At 54.4% G+C, this 26,051-nt stretch overlaps 1 protein-coding gene across 5 annotated transcripts in view; it reads left to right on the forward strand.

Annotated features, from left to right (window-relative positions):
• TSPAN4 (tetraspanin 4) overlaps window positions 1-26,051 on the forward strand; it is a 628,454-nt gene that overhangs the window by 522,114 nt on the left and 80,289 nt on the right. For all 5 annotated transcript variants that reach the window (XM_068147771.1, XM_068147773.1, XM_068147772.1 and 2 more), the window contains one exon: window positions 4,401-4,592. In XM_068147771.1, the coding sequence (XP_068003872.1) occupies window positions 4,401-4,592 (192 nt within the window). The remainder of the gene's footprint in view (window positions 1-4,400; window positions 4,593-26,051) is intronic.

The following is a 26,051-nucleotide window of genomic DNA, read 5'->3' on the forward strand; positions in this document are numbered from 1 at the left end:
CCTGGGATCACAGATCACAGGATGTTAGGGTCTGGAGATCATCCAGTCCAACCCCCCTGCCAGAGCAGGAGCAGAGAATCCAGCACAGGTCACACAGAACACATCCAGACAGGGCTGGGAAGGCTCCAGAGAAGGAGACTCCACAACCTCTCTGGGCAGCCTGCTCCAGGGCTCTGGGACCCTCACAGTGAAGAAGTTCTCCTCCTGGTGAGGTGGAGCCTCCTGTGCTGGGGTTTCCATCCCTTGCTCCTTGTCCTATCACAGAGTGCAACTGAGCAGAGTTGAGGAGTCCTGCCCTGAGCCACAGCCACCTCTTGAGGGGACTTCAGTGGCAGGCAGGGGAGAGCTGAGCAATCAGTACCAGCAGCTGCTCTGGCTCTTCTGCTTTTCTCCTGTGTTTCACTTCTGAGGCTCAGCTCTGCCCCAGGATTAGCTCTTTCTCCTTCCCTTGCTTGGTGAGCTGCTTTCTGTTCAGCCCCTTTCTGCAGAGCTAATTGCTGTGCTCCCCTGTCTGCCTTGCTCCCCTGTCTGCCTTGCTCCTCCACCCACACAATTCCTCTCCTAGCCTTTAATTGAGTTGGATAATAAAGTGCAATCATCAAACTGCATTAAAAGACAGAGAGAAGGTTATTGTAGAAGGGAGAGCAGGAAAGAAAGAGGCCTCAGCACTGCTCTGCTGTGTGGCTGCATAATCATGCCCAATCCTCTTTGCTTTTAATTCCATGTAATTGCCCAGCTTCACTCAGGTGCTTGTAAGCTCTTGTAGTCACCCTTGTAAGCAGCCTGCTTAGGAGTGGTGGTGGTGTTCAGGAGTTCCTTTGTTCCTGGGAGTTCCTAGCTGATAAATTGTGAATGGTGTGGCTCTGTGCTGCCTGCACTGCCCTCCTACCTCCTCTTCTGGCTGGGCTTTTAAGGATTTAAAGGGACCTTGATAGAATCACAGCATGGGCTGGGTTGGAAGGCACCTCCAGAGCTCATCCAGGCCAACCGCCTCTGCACTCAGCAGGCACATCCTCCCCTAGGTCAGGTTGCCCAGAGCCCTCTCCAGCCTCACCTGGAACACAGTCTCAAGCTGTGCCAGGGGAGGAGGTGAGGAGAAAGTTCTTCCCTTAGAGAGTTGTTGGCCATTGGAAAGTGCTGCCCAGGGAGGTGGTGGAGTCCCCATCCCTGGAGGTGTTCAAGAGGGGATTGGATGTGGCACTTGGTCATGGTCTAGTCATGAGGTCTGTGGTGACAGCTTGGACTTGATGATCTCTGAGGTCTCTTCCAACTTTGGTGATCCCCAGGGAAAGAGCCTCAAGCACCTCCCTGGGCAGCCTGTTGCAGTGCTCCACCACCCTTGTAGTAAATAACTGCTTCCTAAGCACCCAGTCTCAATCTGCTCTGCTCTACTTTGAAGCCATTGCCTCTTGTCCTGGCCCTGCAGACCTTCTCCTTTATCATCTGAATGCTCTCTTGCTCCCAAGGGAGGCTAGACCCCAGACAGGAGCTAAGGAAGAAGAGGTGGGAGGTGTCCTACCAGGGGATGATGCTCTGGTAAGCTTTCTGACATAGACTCTTAGGTTGGAAGGCACCACAGAGATCATCTACTCCAACCTCCCTGCCATGGGCTGGGACATCTTTCAACTAGACTCAGCTGCTCCTGGCCTCGTCCAACCTGGCCTTGACACCCTCAGGTCTTTGACAGGAGGTCTGAATTGGGCTTTCATAGGTCTGTTTAATTTAATCTTTGATGAGTTGAACTGGTCTTTGACTGGAGGCATTCCACATCCTCCCTGAGCAGCCTGTGCCAAAACCTCACCACCCTCACACTGAAGAACTTCTTCCTCAGCTCCACTCTAACCCTGCTCTGCCTCGGCTCCAAACCATTCCCCCTTGGCCTGGCTCCAGCCCCCTCAGCAGAAGTCTCTCTGCAGCCTTCCTGCAGGATCCCTTCAGCTCCTGGCAGGCAGCTCTGAGGTGCCCCTGGAGCCTTCTCCTCTGCAGGCTGCACAGCCCCAACTCTCTCAGCCTGTGCTCCCAGCAGAGATGCTCTAGCCCTGGGAGCATTGGAGATGGTGAATTGGGATGGGAAGAACAAAGGCTTGGAAGTGCTTGAGCCATTCTGGGCAGCTCTCTGAGGCACCTAACTGGGATGTGGGTTTTATTCAATGTCTCTGGGACATGAATCTTCTCCTTTGCTCAGTGTCTGTCTTTCAGTAGAGGGGAAGAGGTTTGATATTGGAAGTTGTCTTGGATTTAGTAAATCTGTGTCTTGTTCTGGAGTGTTACATCTTACTGAGGAGAGGAGGCTGAGGAGAGACCTCATAGCTCTCTACAGCTCCCTGAAAGGAGGCTGCAGTGAGCTGGGTGTTGAGCTCTGCTCCTTACTCTCAGGTGACAGAGTGAGAGGAAATGGCCTGAAATGCAGTGCTACAGGCTGGGGTCAGAGTGGATGAGAGCAGCCAGGCAGAGAGGGACCTGGGGGTACTGGTTGATGGTAGGCTGAACATGAGCCTGCAGTGCGCCCAGGCAGCCAAGAAGGCCAAGGGCATCCTGGCCTGCATCAGGAACAGTGTGGCCAGCAGGAGCAGGGAGGTCATTGTGCCCTGTGCTCAGCACTGGTTAGGCCACACCTTGAGTCCTGTGTCCAGTTCTGGGCTCCTCAGGTTAGGAAAGATGTTGAGATGCTGGAAGTAGGTATAGTCAAGCAGATGATGATTTCCTGAAGATGAGGAGGCCTATCAGGAGAGGCTGAGGGAGCTGGGGTTGCTTAGCCTGGAGAAGAGGAGGCTCAGGGGAGACCTTCTTGCTCTCTCCAACTCCCTGAAGGGAGGTTGGAGCCAGGTGGGGGTTGGGCTCTTCTCTCAGGCAACCAGCAACAGAAGAAGAGGACACAGTCTCAAGTTGTGCCAGGGGAGGTTTGGGCTGGATGTTAGGAAGAAGTTCTTCATAGAGAGAGTGATTGCCCATTGGGATGTGCTGCCCAGGGAGGTGGTGGAGTCACCATCCTTGGAGACCTTCCAGAAAAGACTGGATGAGGCACTTAGTGGATGGTCTAGTTGATTGGATAGGGGTGGGTGATAGGTTGGACTGGATGATCTTGGAGGTCTCTTCCAGCCTGGTTGATTCTATGATTCTAAGGTGTCCAGAGAAGGGCAAGAAAGCTGGGGAGGGGTCTGGAGCACAGCCCTGTGAGGAGAGGCTGAGGGAGCTGGGGTTGCTTAGCCTGGAGAAGAGGAGGCTCAGGGGAGACCTTCTTGCTCTCTCCAACTCCCTGAAGGGAGGTTGGAGCCAGGTGGGGGTTGGGCTCTTCTCCCAGGCAGCCAGCAGCAGAACGAGAGGACACAGTCTCAAGCTGTGCCAGGGGAGGTTCAGACTGGATGTTAGGAAGAAGTTTTACACAAAAAGAGTAGTTGGCCATGGGAATGTGCTGCCCAGGGAGGTGGTAGATTCACCATCCCAGGAGGTGCTTAGGAGGAGACTTGATAGGGTGCTTGGTGCCATGGGTTAGTTGATTAGGTGGTGTTGGATGATAGGTTGGACTGGATGATCTCGAAGGTCTCTTCCAACCTGTTTTTTTCTATTCTGCCAGGGGAGGGTTAGGTTGGAGATGAAACAAAATGTCTTTGCTGCAAGAGTGGTCAGGGATTGGAAGAGGCTGCCCAGGGAGGTGGTGGAGTTCTCTCTTCACTCTGCTCCAGAATAAGTACACATGGCTCCTCTGGTCCCTGGATCTTGGGCTGGGAATGATGCTGCTGATCAGAAGAGAGGGAGAGGAGAGGGAGTTTCTTTACTGTGTGGGAACAGAAACTGTCCCCTCTTCCTGAAAGGCTCTGCTGGCTCTCTTGGTGGCTCTCTTGGTGGCTCTCTTGGTGGCTCTCTTGGTGGCTCTTGATAGCCTTCAGCTTTTCCTTATCCAGGTGCCTGAGTGTTGTTGTGGTCCTTGGATGGAGCCTCACAGCTGTGCTTCACCCCTTGGTGGAACCAGGGGGTTTAAACCCCCCTCTGAAGGTAGTGCTAAGGGAAGCCTCTGTTTCAGAGGGCCTGGTGTGGCTTGGGGAGGACTGGCAGATAATCCAAACCTGGTGTTTCATAGAATTAACCAGGTTGGAAAAGACCTCAGAGATCATCAAGCCCAACCTGCCACCCAACACCTCCTGACCACTGAACCATGGCTCCAAGTGCCTCAAGAAAGGTGTGGGCATGGCTCCTGGGGACATGGCTTAGTGGCCATGGTGGGGTTGGGTTGCTGCCAGCACTCAGTGATCTTAGAGGTCTCTCCCAACCCAAACAGTTCTCTGCTTCCTTGCTCGGTGTGCTGCTGCTTTCCCCCAGCAGCGCCACGCTGGTCTGGATTAGCATCTGGGGTTGCTCAGCTGCACTAACCAAGTTTTCTTTGTTTCCCTTTGTTTTGCCAGCTGGGAGGCTGTGGAATCCTTGGAGTAGGCATCTGGCTGGCTGTTACCCAAGGGAACTTTGCCACCCTGTCCTCATCCTTCCCGTCCCTGTCGGCTGCCAACCTGCTGATCGTCACCGGGACCTTTGTCATGATCATTGGCTTCGTGGGCTGCATAGGTGCCATCAAAGAAAACAAGTGCCTCCTGCTGAGTGTGAGTACCAAGCTGCTTTGCTCTCAGGCTGCTGCTGCTCTTCCCCTGCATGCCCCCATGCCCTCTGTTTCAGCAGAAGTTGCCTGCTTGTTGTGGATGAGATGCGAGTCAGGCTGGAGTTGGTCTGTGGTAGCTTTGAGGAGCTGCCAGTTCATCCCTGACCTGCCTTTGGAGGATGAGACCTGAAAGAGTGCACCCTCAGCAGGTTTGCTGATGACACCAAGCTGTGAGGTATAGCAGACAGCTGGAGGGAAGGGATCCATCCAGAGGGAGCTGGACAGGCTGCAGAGGTGGGCACAAGCCAACCTCAGGAGGTTCAACCAGAGCAAGGGCAGGGTCCTGCAGCTGGGTGGAGGCAATCCCAGGCACAAATCCAGGCTGGGCAGGGACTGGCTGGAAAGCAGCCCTGAGGAGAGAGCCTTGGGGGTGCTGGGGGAGGAGAAGCTCAGCAGGAGCTCTCAGTGTGCACTTGCAGCCCAGAAAGCCAAGCAGAGCCTGGGCTGCAGCAGGAGAAGTGTGGCCAGCAGGGCAAGGGAGGTGATTCTCCCCCTCTGCTCAGCTCTGGGGAGACCCCACCTGCAGTACTGCCTCCAGTTCTGGAGCCCCTATGACAAGAGGGATCTGAAGGGGCTGGAAGGTGTCCAGAGAAGGGCCAGGAGGATGAGCAGAGGGCTGGAGCACCTCTCCTGTGAGGACAGACTGAAGGAGTTGGGGCTGTTCAGTCTGGAGAAGAGAAGGCTCTGAGGTGACCTCATTGTGGCCTTGCAGGATCTGCAGGGGGCTCCAGGAAGGCTGGGGAGGGACTGCTCAGGATCTCAGGCAGTGCTAGGACTAGGGGGAATGGAATGAAGCTGGAGGTGGGGAGATTGAGGCTGGAGGGGAGGAGGAAGTTCTTCCCCAGGAGAGTGGTGAAGGCCTGGAATGGGTTGTGCAGGGAAGTGGTTGGGGCCCTGTCCCTGGAGGTGTTTAAGGCCAGGCTGGCTGAGGCTGTGGCCAGGCTGATCTAGTGTGGGGTGTCCCTGCCCATGGCAGGGGGGTTGGAACTGGATGATCCTTGTGGTCCCTTCCAACCCTGACTGATAATATGATACTGTGATACTAAGAAGGGAATGGTCAGTGGCGGTGTGGGTTTCCTTGAGCTCTTCAGAGGAGCTTTGTGAAGACATCTTGTGCAGTACACCCCTGAATTGGGTTTTTCACTCAGCTTTGTAGCTGTCTGCTGCAAATGTCTGCCCTGGTGGCACTGACAATCAGAAAGTCCAGGGCAGAAGGATCAGCTCAAGTAGGAAACACTGCAAAGAGGTTTGGGTTTGATTCAAATTGGAAATGAAGCCCTTCACATTTGGCCATGCTGGTTTTGCCCATCATCAGCTCTCAACAGGCTGGGGAAGAAGAGCTGCCAGCAGGAGGAGGCTGCTGTGAAATCCAACATTAATAAGGTGCCAGCTGTCCCTGGTTTAGCAGAGGCTTGAGCCACATCCCTGGTGTGGCTCATCACCATGTAGTTTGATGCCACTCCAAGCTGGACTTGACAAGCAGTGAGTGCCTGCTGTAGCTGGACTTACTGTCTGGTTTAGGTCCTGTTCAGCTGAAGGCCAGGAGCTGAGGTGATCTTGCTGATCAAGTCCAGGACTTCACCATCACAGAGCTGTCAGGGCTGGAAGGGAGCTCAAGGCTCAGCCAGCTCCAACCCCCTGCCATGGGCAGGGACACCTCACACCACAGCAGCTTGCTCACAGCCACCTCCAGCCTGGCTGCAAACACCTCCAGGCAGGAGGCTTCCACCACCTCCCTGGGCAGCCTGGGCCAGGCTCTCACCACCCTCCTGGCCAACAACTTCTTCCTCACAGCCAATCTCAAGCTCCTCACTTCTAGTTCTGCTCCATCCCCCCCAGTCCTATCCCTCCCTGACACCCTCCAAAGTCCCTCCCCAGCTTGCTTGGAGCCCCCTGCAGCTCCTGGAAGGCCACCAGAAGGTCTCCTGGGAGCCTTCTCCTCTCCAGCCTGCACAACCCCAACTGTCTCAGGCTGTCTGCAGAGCAGAGCAGCTCCAGCCCTCTGCTCCTCCTCCTGGCCCTGCTCTGGACACCTTCTAGCCCCTCCAGAGCCTTCCTGGCACAGAGGCTCCAGAACTGGCCCCAGAGCTCCAGCTGTGGTCTCAGCAGAGTGGAGCAGAGGGGCAGAATCCCCTCCCTGGCCCTGCTGGCCACACTTCTGCTGCTGCAGCCCAGGCTCTGCTTGGCTCTCTGGGCTGCAAGTGCTCCCTGCTGGCTCCTGCTGAGCTTCTCCCCCAGCGCCCCTAAGACCTTTTCTTCAGGGCTGCTCTCCAGCCAGTCCCTGCCCAGCCTGTATCAGTGCCTGGGATTGCCCTGCCCCAGCTGCAGGATGCTCCTGGGACACTTCTCCTCTCCAGACTGAGCAACCCCAACTCCTCAGTCTGTCATCATGGGAGAGGTGCTCCAGCCCTCTGATCCTCTTCTGCAAACCTCAGTGTGAAGTGCAGCTGGGGTTCAGCTTGCTGAGGGGGTGGTTCCACAGTAGAAGGTTGTTCCTCACTGTGCTGCACCTCTTGATTTTGCTCCCCTGGGAGCTACAGAATGAGTTGAGGCATGCAGCCCCCAAGAAAAATCCACCCTGTGAATATCTGGAAGGGCCTGGGAGATTCCAACCCTCAACACAGGACTTCTTCTAGGTCCCTGCATCAATCAATCAGTTCCTGCTGCTTTTTAACCAGTCCAGGTCAGGACTAGTCAGTCTAGGCTAGTAAGGGCTAATTGTGTGGCAGGTAGGTGGTTTGGAACTGAAATGAACAACATCAGCTGAGATGAAGGTGATTTTGTGGCTGGCAATTTGCACTGGGAAGGCTGAAGTCAGACTGTGAGGCTGAAAGCTTTTGACAGCTTTAGTGTCCATGCTGTGGAGGATGTGTCTGGCCAGCCAGGGGGAATTACTGGATTACAGCTTCAGTGCCAGTGCAGCAGGGCGGCTGAGTCTAATCTTACAGCTCTGGGCAAGATTTATCATCTCTTTTGTGCTGGTTTTAGTTGAAGTCCTAGCTCAGGTGTGACCAGCACTGAGCTGTGGCATCTTCTGTGGCAGGAGCAGGCCAGGATCTGGCAGCCAGTCCTCAGTACAGGAAGAGCTTCTCCTGCCTCTCTGCTCTGCCCTGCTGAGACCACACCTGGAATAGAACAGAACAGAACAGAACAGAGTAGAGTAGAGTAGAGTAGAGTAGAGTAGAGTAGAGTAGAGTAGAATAGAATAGAATAGAATAGAATAGAATAGAATAGAATAGAATAGAATAGAATAGAATAGAATAGAATAGAATAGAATAGAATAGAATAGAATAGACCAGGTTGGAAGAGACCCTCAAGATCATCTCATCCAACCCATCAACCAATCCAACACCACCTAAGCAACTAACCCATGGCACCAAGCACCCTATCAAGTCTCCTCCTGAACACCTCCAGGGATGGGGACTCCACCACCTCCCTGGGCAGCACATTCCAATGGGCAATCACTCTCTCTGTGTAGAACTTCTTCCTAACCTTCAGCCTAAACTTCCCCTGGTGCAGCTTGAGACTGTGTCCTCTTGTTCTGGTGCTGGTTGCCTGGGAGAAGAGACCAACCCCCACCTGGCTCCAACCTCTCTTCAGGGAGTTGGAGAGAGCAAGAAGGTCTCCCCTGAGCCTCCTCTTCTCCAGGCTAAGCAACCCCAGCTCCCTCAGCCTCTCCTCACAGGGCTGTGCTCCAGACCCCTCCCCAGCTTTGTTGCCCTTCTCTGGACACCTTCCAGCAAGTCAACCTCCTTCCTAAACTGAGGGACATACTGCTAGAGAGATGTGGATGTTTTTGGCTGCTGCACCTCCTAGCAGACACTGCACAGCATCCAGGGCCCTTGAGTGCAGGGGGTAAGCACTGATCCAGTGCCCTCAGTGCAGGGTGGAAGGACTGATTCAGTGCCCTTGAGTGCAGGGGGTAAGGACTGATTCAGTGCCCTTGAGTGCAGGGGGTAAGGACTGATCCAGTGCCCTCAGTGCAGGGGGTAAGGACTGATCCAGTGCCCTCAGTGCAGGGGGTAAGGACTGATCCAGTGCCCTTGAGTGCAGACTGTAAGGACTGATCCAGTGCCCTCAGTGCAGGGGTAAGGACTGATCCAATGCCCTCAGTGCAGGCTGTAAGGACTGATCCAGTGCCCTTGAGTGCAGGGGGTAAGGACTGATCCAGTGCCCTCAGTGCAGGGGCTAAGGACTGATCCAGTGCCCTTGAGTGCAGGGGCTAAGGACTGATCCAGTGCCCTCAGTGCAGGGTGGAAGGACTGATCCAGTGCTCTTGATACAGGGGGTAAGGACTGATCCAGTGCCCTCAGTGCAGGGTGGAAGGACTGATCCAGTGCTCTTGATACAGGGGGTAAGGACTGATCCAGTGCCCTCAGTGCAGGGGGTAAGGACTGATCCAATGCCCTCAGTGCAGGGGGTAAGGACTGATCCAATGCCCTCAGTGCAGGGGGTAAGGACTGATCCAGTGCCCTCAGTGCAGGGGGTAAGGACTGATCCAGTGCCCTTGAGTGCAGGGGGTAAGGACTGATCCAGTGCCCTTGAGTGCAGGGGGTAAGGACTGATCCAGTGCCCTCAGTGCAGGGTGGAAGGACTGATTCAGTGCCCTTGAGTGCAGGGGGTAAGGACTGAGCCAGTGCCCTCAGTGCAGGGGGTAAGGACTGATCCAGTGCCCTCAGTGCAGGGGGTAAGGACTGATCCAGTGCCCTCAGTGCAGGCTGTAAGGACTGATCCAGTGCCCTCAGTGCAGGGATAAGGACTGATCCAATGCCCTCAGTGCAGGGGGTAAGGACTGATCCAGTGCCCTTGAGTGCAGGGGGTAAGGACTGATCCAGTGCCCTCAGTGCAGGCTGTAAGGACTGATCCAGTGCCCTCAGTGCAGGGGTAAGGACTGATCCAATGCCCTCAGTGCAGGCTGTAAGGACTGATCCAGTGCCCTCAGTGCAGGGGGTAAGGACTGATCCAGTGCCCTCAGTGCAGGGGGTAAGGACTGATCCAGTGCCCTCAGTGCAGGGGGGTAAGGACTGATCCAGTGCCCTCAGTGCAGGGGGTAAGGACTGATCCAATGCCCTCAGTGCAGGGGGTAAGGACTGATCCAGTGCCCTCAGTGCAGGGGGTAAGGACTGATCCAATGCCCTCAGTGCAGGGCGTAAGGACTGATCCAGTGCCCTCAGTGCAGGGGGTAAGGACTGATCCAATGCCCTCAGTGCAGGGCGTAAGGACTGATCCAGTGCCCTTGAGTGCAGGGGGTAAGGACTGATCCAGTGCCCTCAGTGCAGGGGCTAAGGACTGATCCAGTGCCCTCAGTGCAGGCTGTAAGGACTGATCCAGTGCCCTTGAGTGCAGGGGGTAAGGACTGATCCAGTGCCCTCAGTGCAGGGTGGAAGGACTGATCCAGTGCCCTTGAGTTCAGGGTGGAAGGACTGATCCAGTGCCCTTGAGTACAGGGTGGAAGGACTGATCCAGTGCCCTCAGTGCAGGGGGTAAGGACTGATCCAGTGCCCTCAGTGCAGGAGGTAAGGACTGATCCAGTGCCCTCAGTGCAGGGGGTAAGGACTGATCCAGTGCCCTTCAGTGCAGGATGAAAGGACTAATCCAGTGCCCTTCAGTGCATGAGGTACTTGGATTGTACTTGATGGAGCAAGTTAAGCAGCACAGAGGAATCCAAATCCATTTAGGGCTGTTTTGCATGGGAGCACCTGGGAGCTTGATCTGATTTGGGAGCAGCATTTCCCTCTGCCTGCCCTTTCCTTACCTTTCTGTAGTGTGGCCTCTCTCTTTTACTCAATTTCCTTCCAAACTGAGTTATGTTAGAGATGATTACAGCTGCCTTAATGCAGTTCAAATCCACTTTCATTAGTTGAGGCTGAACTCACTTGATCTTCAGTCTGGAGTAACTTTCCACAGTGTGCTTTGGTCCTTCCTTTACCATATCTAATAGCAGTGAGACTTCTGAGCTCTTGTGAGGGCTTCTGCTGAGCCTGTTTGGAAGGGAAATGGATGTTGGAAGCTTCTGTTCCTGCAAGCAAAACCTTATCCTGAAGTTCAGAGAATCATAGAGTGGGTTGGAAGGGACCTTAAATATCTTCTAGTTCCACCCCCCCTGCCATGGACAGGGACAAAGGCCTCCACAGCTCCCTGGAAGGAGGCTGCAGTGAGGGCAGGGTTGGGCTCTTCTCCCTAATCTCAGGTGACAGAGGGAGAGGAAATGGCCTGGAATTGGGGAGGGCTAGGTTGGAGATGAAGAAAAACGTCTTTGCTGCAAGAGTGGTGAGATTGGCTTGGAAGAGGCTGCCCAGGGAGGTGCTGGAGTCCCCAGCCCAGAAAGTGTTCAAGGAATCATAGAATCAATAAGGTTGGAAAAGACCTCAGAGGTCATCAGGTCCAACCTGTCACCCAACACCTCCTGACAACTCAACTATGGCTCCAAGTGCCACATCCAATCCCCTCTTGAACACCTCCAGGGATGGGGACTCCACCACCTCCCTGGGCAGCACATTCCCATGGCCAATCTCTCTTGCTGGGAAGAACTTTCTCCTCACCTCCAGACTAAACCTCCCCTGGCACTGCTTGAGACTGTGTCCTCTTGTTCTGGTGCTGGGTGCCTGGGAGAAGGCCCAACCCCCACCTGGCTCCAACCTCCCTTCAGGGAGTTGGAAAGAGCAAGAAGGTCTCCCCTGAGCCTCCTCTTCTGCAGGCTAAGCAACCCCAGCTCCCTCAGCCTCTCCTCACAGGGCTGTGCTCCAGACCCCTCCCCAGCTTTCTTGCCCTTCTCTGGACACCTTCAAGTCTCTCAATGTCTTTCTTAAACTGAGGAGCCCAGAGCTGGACACAGGACTCAAGGTGTGGCCTAACCATGATCCTATGGTTGGACTGAGTGACCTTAGAGGTCTTCAACCAAAACAATTCTGTGACTCTATGGTTTCCTGTGGTTTTGCCTGGGTGAAGAATGCTACAGTGCCACAAAGGCTAAGGGATGAGATTTCCTGTGGAGCCTGAGGGAATGGGGGATGAGCAGGACCAAAGAGACCTTTCAGTCCATTCATATTTCATGCTGAAGGTTGCAGGGCAGGTGAGACTCTGCTCCTGGACCTTTGTGTTCTCCAGAGGTGACATTTGGATTGGGTTGTCAGGGCAAAGCTGTGAGCCCTCTGGCATTAGGCTGCTGTGATGTTAGGTATCAACAATAATTGCTTAGCTCTGGCATTTGCTGGTGGCTTTGGAAAGAAAGGAGGACAGGCAGGGTGATGGAAGTGGCAGAGGACAGATGGGAGAAGGAGGCCAGAAGTGTGATTTGGAAATGAGATTTTTGCATAGCTGTGAGCATTTGGCAGGATTCATCCAGGGTAGCTCTGAACAGAGCCTAGGTAGCTGAAAGCTTCAGAACCTTACCCACTAGGAAGGACTTAGCTGGTGTCTACCTGGTGTCCAGAGGAGGCCATGAAGGTGATCAGAGAGATGGAGCACCAGCCTGATGGGGCCAGGCTGGGAGAGCTGGGGCTGTGCAGCCTGGAGAAGAGAAGGCTCCAGGGAGACCTCAGAGCAGCCTTGCAGTGCCTGAAGGGCTCCAGGAGAGCTGGGGAGGGACTTTGGACAAGGGCTGGGAGTGCCAGGCTGAGGAACAATGGCTTTGAGCTGGGAGAGAGGAGATTGAGAGTGGAGAGGAGGAAGAAATTGTTGAGAGTGAGGCTGGGGAGACTCTGGCACAGGCTGCCCAGGGAGGCTGTGGCTGCCTCCTGCCTGGAGGGGTTCAGGACCAGGCTGGATGAGGCCTTGAGCAGCCTGTGCTGGTGGGAGGGGTCCCTGCCCATGGCAGGGGGGTTGGAACTGGCTGAGCTTTGAGGTCCCTTCCAACCAACCCATCCTATGAGTGTGTCCTGTGCTGTGTTGAATCACCTCTGAAAGCCCCCCTGCTTTCCAGTGTCCTCCATGGGCTGTGTCCCATAGGTGGTCTGTCTCAAATGAAAATTGGCTGCTAATGGATCTCTCTGCTGGCTCTTGGTCTGAGCACTGGTATGGCTTTGGAGAGTAAATCCCTTTTCTTCCCAGGATTTGGAGGTGTTGAAGGCCAGGCTGGATGAGGCCTTGAGCAACCTGGGCTGGTGGGAGGTGTCACAATATCACAGAATCACCAAGGTTGGAAGAGACCTCAAAGATCACCAAGTCCAAGCTGTCACCACAGACCTCATGACTAGACCATGGCACCAAGTGCCACATCCAATCCCCTCTTGAACACCTCCAGGGATGGTGACTCCACCACCTCCCTGGGCAGCACATTCCAATGGCCAATCTCTCTCTCTGGGAAGAACTTTCTCATATCACCTCCAGCCTAAACCTCCTCTGGCACAGCTTGAGACTGTGTCCTCTTGTTCTGCTGCTGGCTGCCTGGGAGAAGAGACCAACCCCCACCTGGCTCCAACCTCCCTTCAGGTAGCTGTAGAGAGCAATGAGGTCTCCCCTGAGCCTCCTCTTCTCCAGGCTAAGCAACCCCAGCTCCCTCAGCCTCTCCTCACAGGGCTGTGCTCCAGACCCCTCCCCACCTTTGTTGCCCTTCTCTGGACACCTTCAAGTCTCTCAATTTCCTTCTTAAACTGAGGAGCCCAGAACTGGACACAGGACTCAAGGTGTGGCCTAACCAGTGCTGAGTACAGGGCACAATGACCTCCCTGCTCCTGTTGGCCACACTGTTTCTGATGCAGGCCAGGATGCCATTGGCCTTCTTGTCCCCCTGGGCACACTGCTGGCTCATGTTTAGGCAGCTGTCAACCAGCACCCCCAGGTCCCTCTCAGCCACTCTGTCCCCAGCCTGTAGCTCTGCCTGGGGTTGTTGTGGCCAAAGTGCAGCCCCTGGCACTTGGACTTGTTGAATGCCATGGCAGGGGGTTGAGACTGGATGGGCTCTGAGGTCCCTTCCAACCCAACCCATGCTGTGAATCTCTGCCCTGAGGAGCTGACAGATGTTCTTCACTCAGTGGCAAGGCATAGCCAGGACAGTTCTTCAGTAATCTCTTCAGGAACAGTTTTCATTCCAATTTCTCTGCACTTAGAGGAGGAGGGGGGGAATAAAAAAGATGGAAATCTTAAAGAGCTGTGGAAATAGAGAGAACATCTTGAAAAAGAGTCCTCAGCCTGAGCAGGAGCTCTGTAGAAGTACCTGGCTGGGGTGATTGGGGAAGCTGTCACTCAGAGATCTCAGTGAGCAAAGCATGGCCATTTGCATGATTCTTATTTGCTCCAGCTCCAAGGAGAAGAGAGATAAACTTCTCCATCATGAGGTTCCCTGGGGAAATCAGAGCTGCTGGGATTCCCTGAGATAAGTACACAGCCTGCTGCTTCTAATCCTGCCTCTGAATGTAGGTGCAGCTGGGTGAGTGAAGCAGGCAGACAATGCCTCCTGGCTTCAGCAGGGTTCTTCTGATGCTGCTATTCTTCTCCTTGCTCAGGGTTATGAAGCAGAGGTCCCTCTGCTGCAGGCCCAGCTGCAACCAGGAAGGGGTGGCCTTGTTCATAGATTCACAGAATGGGTTGGGTTGGAAGGGACCTTAAAGCTCAGCCAGCTCCAACTCCCTGCCATGGGCAGGGACACCTCCCACCACCACATGCTGCTCAAGGCCTCATCCAGCCTGGTCCTCAACACCTCCAGGCAGGAGGCAGCCACAGCCTCCCTGGGCAGCCTGTGCCAGAGTCTCCCCAGCCTCACTGCCAACAATTTCTTCCTCATTTCCAGTCTCAATCTCCCCTCTTCAAACTCCAATCCATTCCCTCTTGTCCCCTTCTTAGAATAGAATAGAATGGAATTAGCCAGGTTGGAAAAGACCTCAGAGATCATCCAGTCCAACCTATCACCCAGCACCATCTGATCAACTAAACCATGGCACCAAGTGCCTCATCCAGGCTCTTCCTAAACACCTCCAGGGATGGGGACTCCACCACCTCCCTGGGCAGCACATTCCCATGGCTAATCTCTCTTGCTGGGAAGAACTTTCTCCTCACCTCCAGCCTAAACCTCCCCTGGCACAGCTTCTTGTTCTGGTGCTGGGTGCCTGGGAGAAGAGCCCAACCCCCACCTGGCTCCAACCTCCCTTCAGGGAGTTGGAGAGAGCAAGAAGTTCTCCCCTGAGCCTCCTCTTCTCCAGGCTAAGCAACCCCAGCTCCCTCAGCCTCTCCTCACAGGGCTGTGCTCCAGACCCCTCCCCAGCTTTCTTGCCCTTCTCTGGACACCTTCCAGCAGCTCAACCTCCTTCCTAACCTGAGGAGCCCAGAACTGGACACAGGACTCAAGGTGTGGCCTAAACAATGCTGAGCACAGGGCACAATGACCTCCCTGCTCCTGCTGGCCACACTCTTCCTGATGCAGGCCAGGATGCCATTGGCCTCCTTGTCCACCTGGGCACACTACTGGCTCATGTTTAGGCAGCTGTCAGTCAGCAGCCCCAGGTCCCTTTCTGCCTGGGGTTGGTCTCTTCTCCCAAGGAACAAGTGACAGGATGAAAGGAAATGGCCTCAAGTTACACCAGAGGAGGTTTAAGATGGACATGAGGAACAATTTCTTCCCCAAAGGGGTTGTCAAGGCCTGGCCCAGGCTGCCCAGGGCAGTGGTGGAGTCTCCATCCCTGGAGGGACAGTGAAGCTGTGGAGATGTGGTGTTGAGGGCCATGGTTTAGTGGTGACCTGGCAGTGCTGGGTTAACAATTGGACTCAATGATCTTAGAGGTCTCTTCTAACCCTAATGAATCTCTTGATCATAAACCTTCAAGAAGTCTAAACTACTGTGAGCAGCAAGGAAGTGTGCATGGTGCTGCAAGGGAGAGCTGTGGTATGGAACTAGCAGAAGTGGAAGCCAGTGATGAGTGGAGTACCTCAGGGATCAGTACTGGGACCAGGCTTGGTTAACATCTTTGTCAGTGACATGTACAGTGGCATTGAGTGCAGCCTCAAGGCTGGAGGGAGTGGATCCATTCAGAGGGACCTGGACAGACTGCAGAGCTGATGCCAAGCCAACCTCATGAGGTTCAACAAGACCAGGGGCAAGGTCCTGCAGCTGGGGCAGGGCAATCCCAAGCACTGATACAGGCTGGGCAGGGACTGGCTGGAGAGCAGCCCTGAAGGTAAGGCCTTGGGGATGCTGGGGGAGGAGAAGCTCAGCAGGAGCCAGCAGGGAGCACTTGCAGCCCAGAGAGCCAAGCAGAGCCTGGGCTGCAGCCAGAGAAGTGTGGCCAGCAGGGCCAGGGAGGGGATTCTGCCCCTCTGCTCCACTCTGCTGAGACCACAGCTGCAGCTCTGGGGCCAGTTCTGGAGCCTCTGTGCCAGGAGGGATCTGGAGGGGCTGGAAGGTGTCCAGAGCAGGGCCAGGAGGATGAGCAGAGGGCTGGAGCTGCTCTGCCATGGAGACAGCCTGAGAGAGTTGGGGTTGTGCAGGCTGGAGAGGAGAAGGCTCCCAGGAGATCTTCTGGTGGCCTTCCAGGAGCTGCAGGGGGCTCCAAGCAAGCTGGGGAGGGACTTTGGAGGGTGTCAGGGAGGGATAGGACTGTGGGGGATGGAGCAGAACTAGAAGTGGGGAGCTTGAGATTGGCTGTGAGGAAGAAGTTGTTGGCCAGGAGGGTGGTGAGAGCCTGGCCCAGGTTGCCCAGGGAGGTGGTGGAAGCCTCCTGCCTGGAGGTGTTTGCAGCCAGGCTGGAGGTGGCTGTGAGCAACCTGCTGTGGTGTGAGGTGTCCCTGCCCATGGCAGGGGGTTGGAGCTGGCTGAGCCTTGAGCTCCCTTCCAGCCCTGATAATTCTGTAATTCTATAAACCAAAAGGCAGCAAAATCTCTGGTGCTAGTTGCAGAATCCATTCTGGTGGGAATCAGTGGGAGCAAGCTGCCCTTTTCCTCCTGTTGTAAGGCTCCTGTTGTGGATCAATACACAGAAGTTTTTTAGGAGTGTTGGACTGGTTGATAGGTTGGACTCGATGATCTTGAAGGTCTCTTCCAACCTGGTCTATTCTATTCTATTCTATTCTATTCTATTCTATTCTATTCTATTCTATTCTATTCTATTCTATTCTAATTACATTTCCCTTAAAATATGTCAGTACTCCAACAGATTACTTGTACTATACATAAGCTGAATTCAGATGGGGCTGTAGATTCACTTCTTATTTTCAGAAGCATTTAAAGTCACCTAACAAGGATTATATGGGTTGTAGAACAAAGAACCTTGGGGGTGCTGATTGACAGCTGCCTAAACATGAGCCAGCAGTGTGCCCAGGGGGCCAAGAAGTCCAAGGGCATCCTGGCCTGCATCAGGAACAGTGTGGCCAGCAGGAGCAGGGAGGTCCTTCTGCCCCTGTACACTGCACTGGTTAGGCCACACCTTGAGTCCTGTGTCCAGTTCTGGGCTCCTCAGGTTAGGAAGGAGGTTGACTTGCTGGAAGGTGTCCAGAGAAGGGCAAGAAAGCTGGGGAGAGGCTTGGAGCACAGCCCTGTGAGGAGAGGCTGAGGGAGCTGGGGTTGCTTAGCCTGGAGAAGAGGAGGCTTAGGGGAGACCTTCTTGCCTTCTCCAACTCCCTGAAGGGAGGTTGTAGCCAGGTGGGGATTGGTCTCTTCTCCCAGGCAAGCAGCACCAGAACGAGAGGACACAGTCTCAAGCTGTGCCAGGGGAACTTTAGGCTGGAGGTGAGGAGAAAGTTCTTCCCAGAGAGAGTTGTTGGCCATTGGAATGTGCTGTCCAGGGAGGTGGTGGAGTCCATGGTGGACTTGATGATCTTTGAGGTCTCTTCCAACCTTGGTGATTCTGTGTCTCTGATTCTGTGATTATCACTGCAGTTATTGGTGCTGCCTGGCCACTCTCCAGGCATTTTTCACTCCTTGCTTTGTCTTTCTTCTGCTCAAGTCTTCCACCTGCAGAAGGAGGAGTTTCCCTTTCCCCTGGTTTTTATTCTCTGCTGTTCTCCTCTCTTTCTTCACTTCCTTGAGGGGAAAAAAAAAAAAAAAAAAAAGTAAAAGAATAAAAGAAAGAAAATCAAAGCAAAATTGCAAACCCTAAGTGAGCCTTTCATTATGTTCCCACTCCCTATTAAACCATCAGATCAAACTGCCTGTGGGGAATTCCTGTGAAACTGCTTGTGACAGCTGCTGATACATTAAACACTTCTGCTCTCAGGACTGGAGGAAAGTTTCTTTTGTTATTTTTTGAATCCCCTGCTCCCCCCCCCCCCTTCCTTTTTGTGGGTGCTGATCAGATCTGTGCCACACCACTGCTTGTTCTGGGGAAGCTGTGCACCAGGTGGTCATAAAACAGCTCTCTGGGAAAACCTGTCCTTAAAAATGCGAGGAGAGGAGAGGAGAGGAGAGGAGAGGAGAGGAGAGGAGAGGAGAGGAGAGGAGAGGAGAGGAGAGGAGAGGAGAGGAGAGGAGAGGAGAGGAGAGGAGAGGAGAGGAGAGGAGAGGAGAGGAGAGGAGAGGAGAGGAGAGGAGAGGAGAGGAGAGGAGAGGAGAGGAGAGGAGAGGAGAGGAGAGGAGAGGAGAGGAGAGGAGAGGAGAGGAGAGGAGAGGAGAGGAGAGGAGAGGAGAGGAGAGGAGAGGAGAGGAGAGGAGAGGAGAGGAGAGGAGAGGAGAGGAGAGGAGAGGAGAGGAGAGGAGAGGAGAGGAGAGGAGAGGATTAGTCAGGTTGGAAAAGACCTTTGAGATCATCAAGTCCAACCTCTCACCCAGCACCATCTGATCAACTAAACCATGCCTCATCCAGGCTCTTCCTAAACACCTCCAGGGATGGGGACATTCCAATGGCAATCTCTCTTGCTGGGAAGAACTTCTTATGTGGAGGACTGTGTCCTCTTGTTCTGGTGCTGCTTGCCTAGCAGAAGAGCCCAACCCCCACCTGGCTCCAACCTCCCTTCAGGGAGTTGGAGAGAGCAAGAAGGTCTCCCCTGAGCCTCCTCTTCTCCAGGCTAAGCAACCCCAGCTCCCTCAGCCTCTCCTCACAGGGCTGTGCTCCAGACCCCTCCCCAGCTTTCTTGCCCTTCTCTGGACACCTTCAAGTCTCTCAATGTCCTTCTTGAATTGAGGAGCCCAGAACTGGACACAGGACTCAAGGTGTGGCCTAACCAGTGCTGAGCACAGGGCAGGATGACTTCCCTGCTCCTGCTGGCCACACTGTTCCTGATGCAGGCCAGGATGGCAGCCTGGACCAGGGCTTGACAACCCTTTTGGGGAAGAAATTGTTCCTCATGACCAAGCTAAACCTTCTCTGTAGCAACTGGAAGCCATTTCCTCTTGTCAGTCACTTCATGCTTGGAAGAAGAGACCAAGCCCCACTTGACTCCATCCTCCTTTCAGGAGTCATGGAGGAGGTCTCCCCTCTGCCTGCTCTGCTTCAGGCTCTCTCTCAGTTGGTTCTCAGCTCTCTCTTGGTTGGTTCCTGGCTCTCTCTCAGTTGGTTCTCAGCTCTCTCTCAGTTGGTTCCTGGCTCTCCCTCTCTCAGTTGGTTCTCAGCTCTCTCTTGCTTGGTTCCTGGCTCTCTCTCAGTTGGTTCTCAGCTCTCTCTCAGTCGGTTCCCAGCTCTCTCTCAGTTGGTTCTCAGCTCTCTCTCAGTTGGTTCCCAGCTCTCTCTCAGTTGGTTCTCAGCTCTCTCTCAGTTGGTTCCTGGCTCTCCCTCTCTCAGTTGGTTCTCAGCTCTCTCTTGCTTGGTTCCTGGCTCTCTCTCAGTTGGTTCTCAGCTCTCTCTCAGTTGGTTCCTGGCTCTCTCTCTCTCAGTTGGTTCTCAGCTCTCTCTTGCTTGGTTCCTGGCTCTCTCTCAGTTGGTTCTCAGCTCTCTCTCAGTTGGTTCCTGGCTCTCCCTCTCTCAGTTGGTTCTCAGCTCTCTCTTGCTTGGTTCCTGGCTCTCTCTCAGTTGGTTCTCAGCTCTCTCTCAGTTGGTTCCTGGCTCTCTCTCTCTCAGTTGGTTCTCAGCTCTCTCTTGCTTGGTTCCTGGCTCTCTCTCAGTTGGTTCTCAGCTCTCTCTCAGTTGGTTCCTGGCTCTCCCTCTCTCAGTTGGTTCTCAGCTCTCTCTTGCTTGGTTCCTGGCTCTCTCTCAGTTGGTTCTCAGCTCTCTCTCAGTTGGTTCTCAGCTCTCTCTCAGTTGGCTCCCAGCTCTCTCTCAGTTGGTTCTCAGCTGTCTCTCAATCTGAGAACTCCTGACATGGATGGAAGGGAAATTTGGGCAATGTGATGGAACTTTTGGGGTGGAGAGGCAGTGAGGAAGCAGAATCATAGTTTGGCTTAGGTTGAAGGTACTTAGACATCTACTCCAACCCCCTGCCATGGGCAGGAACACCTCCCCCCCAGCCCAGCTTGCTCAAGGCCTCATCCAGGCTGGCCTTGTCCAGCCCCAGGAAGGAGGTATCCACAACTTCCCTGAGCAAACTATTCCTTGTACACCCCCAGGAGAAGCCCCAGTCCTGTGGATTAGTGTGTGATGATCAATCACCATGCAGAGAGGCAAGTGCCTGTTCCACCTGAGGCAGCAGAACAACTTGTTTGGGAGGGAAGTAGAAGGCACTTGTTGCTCAGTGCCTCTGTGAGCTGTGATGGAGACATGCTTTGAACGTGCACACAGGGAACAGTTCTCAATTCCCCCACTGCTATTAAAAGGGTGAATGAAGGGACTGAATCTGCTGGGTCAAAAGCCTAACAGAGCTCCAATGTGGATGTAGTTGCAAGGTGAGACCTCTTCTCTATTAGATTTTTCTCTCTGGAATCAGGAGGGCTGTTTAGTCTGGAGAGGAGAAGGGGATCTGATCAATGTCTATCAATATCTGAGGACCAGGGGTCAGGAAGGAAGGGACAAGGACAGCCTCTGCTCACTGTGCCCTGGGATAGGACAAGAGGCAATGGATGGAAACTGCAGCACAGGAGGTTCCACCTCAGCATGAGGAGGAACTTCTACACTGTGAGGCTCCCAGAGCCCTGGAGCAGGCTGCCCAGAGAGGTTGTGGAGTCTCCTTCTCTGGAGCCTTCCCAGCCCTGTCTGGATGTGTTCTGTGTGACCTGTGCTGGATTCTCTGCTCCTGCTCTGGCAGGGGGGTTGGACTCAGTGATCTCCAGAGGTCCATTCCAATCCCTAACATCCTATGAGCCTGTGATGTGTAGCTATAAGGCAGACTTGGCAGCAGCTGCTTGCTTCCTATTCTCTGCTTCTTTAATAGGAACCTCCAGGAAAGGTTGGTAGAACATGAAGGTAACAGCTGAGAGCCCAGCCTTAGTTTTCTTCTTCTTCTAGCAGTGGAAGCTAGGCAGAAAAGTGTCAGCTTTACCTCCCTCCTCATCACAGCCTCTGGGGGGTTATTTCAGGGGTGATTTATGAGGAGCTGTGCAGCAGGTACCCCTCCAGTGCACCTCTGTTGGGTTGCATCCCCTTATTTGACAAGCAGGGTGGCAAAGCATCTCTCTCTACAAGGTCAGATTAATCTTCTTCCATGGAGTTCTACCTGGAATGCTTTGCTCTGGGCTTGTTGTTTCTCCATGCATAAATCTTGATTATCCCAACAGTCTGCAGCCCCAGTGAACCAAAGCAAAACTCATTTTTATCCTGCTCTCTATTTATCACCACAGTGAGAGAGAACTCCTTTGAAGAGGAGCTGGGAGAGTTTCCAGCAGGCATGGTGGGGGCTAGGGGCTGTGAGCCCTTTGTCAGCTTCTGTTTCTCCTCTCCATATTTGAATCATGGAATGGTAAGGGGTTGGAAGGGACTTCTGGGAGATCATCTAGTCCAACCCACTGCTAGTGCAGCTTTGCCTAGCCCAAGGTGCACAGGAAGTCATCCAGATGGGTTTGGAATGTCTCCAGAGAAAGAGATTCCACAACCTCTCTGGGCAGCCTGCTCCTGGGCCCCAGCAGCCTCAAAGGGAAGATATGCCAGGAATGGGATATGCCAGGCTGGGTCTGGCCCCAGGCTGAGCATCATTCCCTTTGGGATCATAAACCACAGAGTTATTAAAGTTGGAAAAGACTTCCAAGATCAAGTCTACTCTTCTACTCAACATTTCCTTGACCACCAGCCCATGTCCCAAAGTGCTACATCTGTTCCTTGAACACAGCCAGGGATGGGGACTCCACCACCTCCCTGGGCAGCCTGTGCCAATGCCTGACCACTCTTGCAGTAAAGAATTTCTTCCTGATGTCCAGGCTAAACCTACCCTGGTACAGCTTGAGACCACTCCCTCTTGTCCTGTGGTTAGTTGCTTGGGAGAGGAGGCCAACACTGACCTTGTTTCAGGGAGCTGTGGAGAGCAATACTGAGGGTGGAACTGGAAGTGAACTTTTGTTGGATGATGCTTTGGGAGCAGAGGAGCAGGTCCTGGTGGGTCAGAAAGTGTGCTGAAGTGTGCAGGCTCTGCAGCCAGCTCCCTCTGAAGCCTCCAATTTTACTTCCTGGCACGTTGGTTTGGGTTCATAGAATCATAGAATCAATATGGTTGGAAGAGACCTCAGAGATCAGCAAGTCCAACCTGTCACCCAACACCTCCTGACAACTAAATCAATGCTCCAAGTGCCTCAGCCAGGCTCCTCCTAAACACCTCCAGAGATGGTGACTCTACCATCTCCCTGGGCAGCACATTCCCATGGCCAATCTCTCTTGCTGGGATGAATTTCTTCCTAATATCCAGCCTAAACCTCCCCTGGCACAGCTTGAAACTGTGTCCTCTTGTTCTGGTGCTGGTTGCCTGGGAGAAGAGCCCAACCCCCACCTGGCTACAACCTCCCTGCAGGGAGTTGGAGAGAGCAAGAAGGTCTCCCCTGAGCCTCCTCTTCTCCAGGCTAAGCAACCCCAGCTCCCTCAGCCTCTCCTCACAGGGCTGTGCTCCAGACCCCTCCCCAGCTTTCTTGCCCTTCTCTGGACACCTTCAAGTCTCTCAACCTCTTTCTTAGCCTGAGGAGCCCAGAACTGGACACAGGACTCAAGGTGTGGCCTAAGCAGTGCTGAGCACAGGGCACAATGACCTCCCTGCTCCTGCTGGCCACACTGCTCCTGATGCAGGCCAGGATGCCATTGGCCTTCTTGGCTCCCTGGGTACACACTTCTAACTGTTCAGGTGAGGCTCTTCTGCAGAGAGGGGCAGGATGATAAATCTGACATCTAAGTGCTTGTAGCTTTGGCCAGGGGGTGATTTTGAACCCTCCACCCTGAGGCTGACTTCACCTCATTTACCTTTGCGCTGAAAGATGCAGTGCATGTCTCCACTGTCTGCACCCAGGGCTTGCTAATTCCTGTTAGTTTTCTGTGGCAGCACTGGACTTCAGCTCACTAAATGCAGAGAGTGAGAAAGATAAACCCAGAGATTTTGTTTAACCCCACAAATACTTCTCCATGAAGGAAAAGCAGAATCCTGCTGAGCTGGGTATTGACTTTCTAGGCAGGGCACATTCATTTTGGTTCACTGTTCACAGGCACTGGGAAAAGGTGCCCAGAGAAGTTGTGGAGGCTCTAAGCATGGAAGGAAGGTTGGAGGTGATGGATGTGGAGCAGGCTGTGGATGTGGTCTGCCTCGACTGCAGCAAGGCCTTGGACACCATCCCCCCACAGCACACTCCTGGCCAAGCTGTCAGCCCCTGGCTGGGACAGCAGCTCTCTGAGCTGGGTTAGGAACTGGCTGGAGGCTGAGCCCAGAGAGTGGTGGTGAATGGTGCCACAGCCAGCTGGCAGCCAGGCACCAGTGGTGTGCCCCAGGGATCAGTGCTGGGCCCTGTGCTCTTTAACATCTTCATTGATGATCTGGATGAGGGCATTGAGTCAGTCAGCAGCAAGTTTGCAGCTGACAGCAAGCTGGGAGCAGATGTTGGTCAGGTAGAGGGCAGAAGGGCTCTGCAGAGGGACCTTGCCAGGCTGGACAGATGGGCAGAGGCCAACAGGATGGCATTCAACAAGTCCAAGTGCCAGGGGCTGCACTTTGGCCACAGCAACCCCAGGCAGAGCTACAGGTTGGGGGCAGAGTGGCTGAGAGCAGCCAGGCAGAGAGGGACCTGGGGGTGCTGATTGACAGCTGCCTGAACACGAGCCAGCAGTGTGCCCAGGGGGCCAAGAAGGCCAAGGACATCCTGGCCTGCATCAGGAGCAGTGTGGCCAGCAGGAGCAGGGAGGTCATTGTGCCCTGTGCTCAGCACTGCTTAGGCCACACCTTGAGTCCTGCCAGTGCCCATGCTGACTCCCTTTCCCAGGCCTGATTTCTGTCCCACTCAGAGGTGTCCCAGACCCCTATCCCCCGCTGGCCCCCTCCAAAGTCCCTCCCCAGCTTGCTTAGAGCCCCCTTCAGAGCCTGGAAGGCCACCAGAAGGTCTCCTGGGAGCCTTCTCCTCTCCAGCCTGCACAACCCCAACTCTCTCAGGCTGTCTGCAGAGCAGAGCAGCTCCAGCCCTCTGCTCCTCCTCCTTGCCCTTCTCTGGACACCTTCCAGCCCCTCCAGAGCCTTCCTGGCACAGAGGCTCCAGAGCTGGCCCCAGAGCTCCAGCTGTGGTCCAGCAGAGTGGAGCAGAGGGGCAGAATCCCCTCCCTGGCCCTGCTGGCCACACTTCTGCTGCTGCAGCCCAGGCTCTGCTTGGCTCTCTGGGCTGCAAGTGCTCCCTGCTGGCTCCTGCTGAGCTTCTCCTCCCCCAGCACCCCCAAGGCCTTTTCTCCAGGGCTGCTCTCAAGCCAGTCACTTTCAGTGTCCTACCTGTTTGTCTAGCATGAACTGAAGAAGGGACCACCATGGTCTCCCCAGAAGATCTACCTACAACAGCTGCCTGCTCCAGACCTAAGATGGAGCCTTTAGCAGCTTTGTGTGACTTGGTTGTTGCAGGGGGAAACACTCCTGAGTCATGAAATGTCACTTAATTTATTGCTAATGATGATCAGCTTTTAATTACTGGTTCTGGCATTGAGCAATGCTGACAGTTGCCCACCTGAGGAAACAGCTCAGGGTCCCTCCTCCCCCCTTGCCAGCCTCCAGTGCACCCCCTGCACGTTTCACTTGGTCACAGGGGCAGTGCAAGCTGCTCATTTATTTCTCTTTTCCATGGCTCCAGCATGAGGTCCTCCACAAGCTGCTGTCCCCTCCCAGGTGTGCATGGCCCCTGCAGCTGCTCAGGCCTTTGCCTCTGGTCTCTCCAGCTCCCATCCCTGCTGCCAGAAGGTTCAGTCTCTCTGAAACTGGTAACCAGATCTCAGAATCATTTTGCTTGGAAGAGGTCTTTTAAGATCACCCAGTCCAACCCTTAACCCAGCACTGCCAGGTCACCACCAAACCATGCCCCTCAGCACCACATCTAGGTGGCTTTGAAACCCCTCCAGGGATGGGGACTCCACCACTGCCCTGTTCCAGAGCTTGACAATCCTTTCAGGGAAAGAAATTGTCCTCATGTCTGCCCTAAACCTCTTCTGTTGCAACTTGATGCAACTTGTTCTTGGGGAGAAGACACCAACCCTGCCTGTCTCCAGCCTCCTCTCAGGGAGATGCAGGGAGTGAGAAGCTCAGGTGGGGTGGTTGTGATCCAAGTGCAGGATCCAGTGCTTGACCTTGTTGGGTTTTCTACAGCTGGCCTCAAGCCATGGATCCAGCCTGTGCAGATCCCCCTGCAGAGCCTTCCTAGCCTCCAGCACAGCACTCACACCCACCTTGGTGTGGTGTGACACCTTGGGGTCATCTGGTGAGGGTGCTTGAATCCCCTCATCCAGGTCATTAAGAAGGATATTAAAGAGGCTCCAGTGCCTAGCACTGGGGAGCACCACTGGGGAGCAGCCAGCAGCTGGAGTGACCTCTGCTCCCCAGTCATGTCCTCAACCAAACCATTCCCCACCTGCTGTTACAAACATTCTTCCTCAGGCTCCCCCTTCTCCTGCAAAGTCCCTCCCTGGCTTCATCTGTGCTGTCTCCATGCTGGTGGCTGCAGAGAGGGGAGGGAAAGCTTCCGTGAGAGCACAGCAAAAGCAGATCCCTGCATTTTATTCGACTTGCTGGCTGCATCTGCTCTTGCAGGCCATGTGCTGTGCAGCAGGACAGGAGGCCATCAGCTCCTGGGGGCAGGAGTTGATCTGCTGGAGGGTAGAGAGGCTCTGCAGAGGGACCTTGCCAGGCTGGACAGATGGGCAGAGGCCAAGGGCAGGAGATTGAACACATCCAAGTGCCAGGTGCTGCACATTGGCCACAGCAACCCCAGGCAGTGCTACAGGCTGGGGGCAGAGTGGCTGAGAGCAGCCAGGCAGAGAGGGACCTGGGGGTGCTGGTTGATGGTAGGCTGAACATGAGCCTGCAGTGTGCCCAGGGGGACAAGAAGGCCAAGGGCATCCTGGCCTGCATCAAGAACAGTGTGGCCAGCAGGAGCAGGGAGGTCATTGTGCCCTGTGCTCAGCACTGCTGAGGCCACACCTTGAGTCCTGTGTCCAGTTCTGGGCTCCTCAGGTTAGGAAAG

Source organism: Melanerpes formicivorus, unplaced genomic scaffold (genome assembly GCF_026170545.1).
Source record: "Melanerpes formicivorus ecotype bairdi unplaced genomic scaffold, bMelFor1.0.p_v2 SCAF_16, whole genome shotgun sequence".
In the NCBI taxonomy this organism is placed as follows: Eukaryota; Metazoa; Chordata; class Aves; order Piciformes; family Picidae; genus Melanerpes; species Melanerpes formicivorus.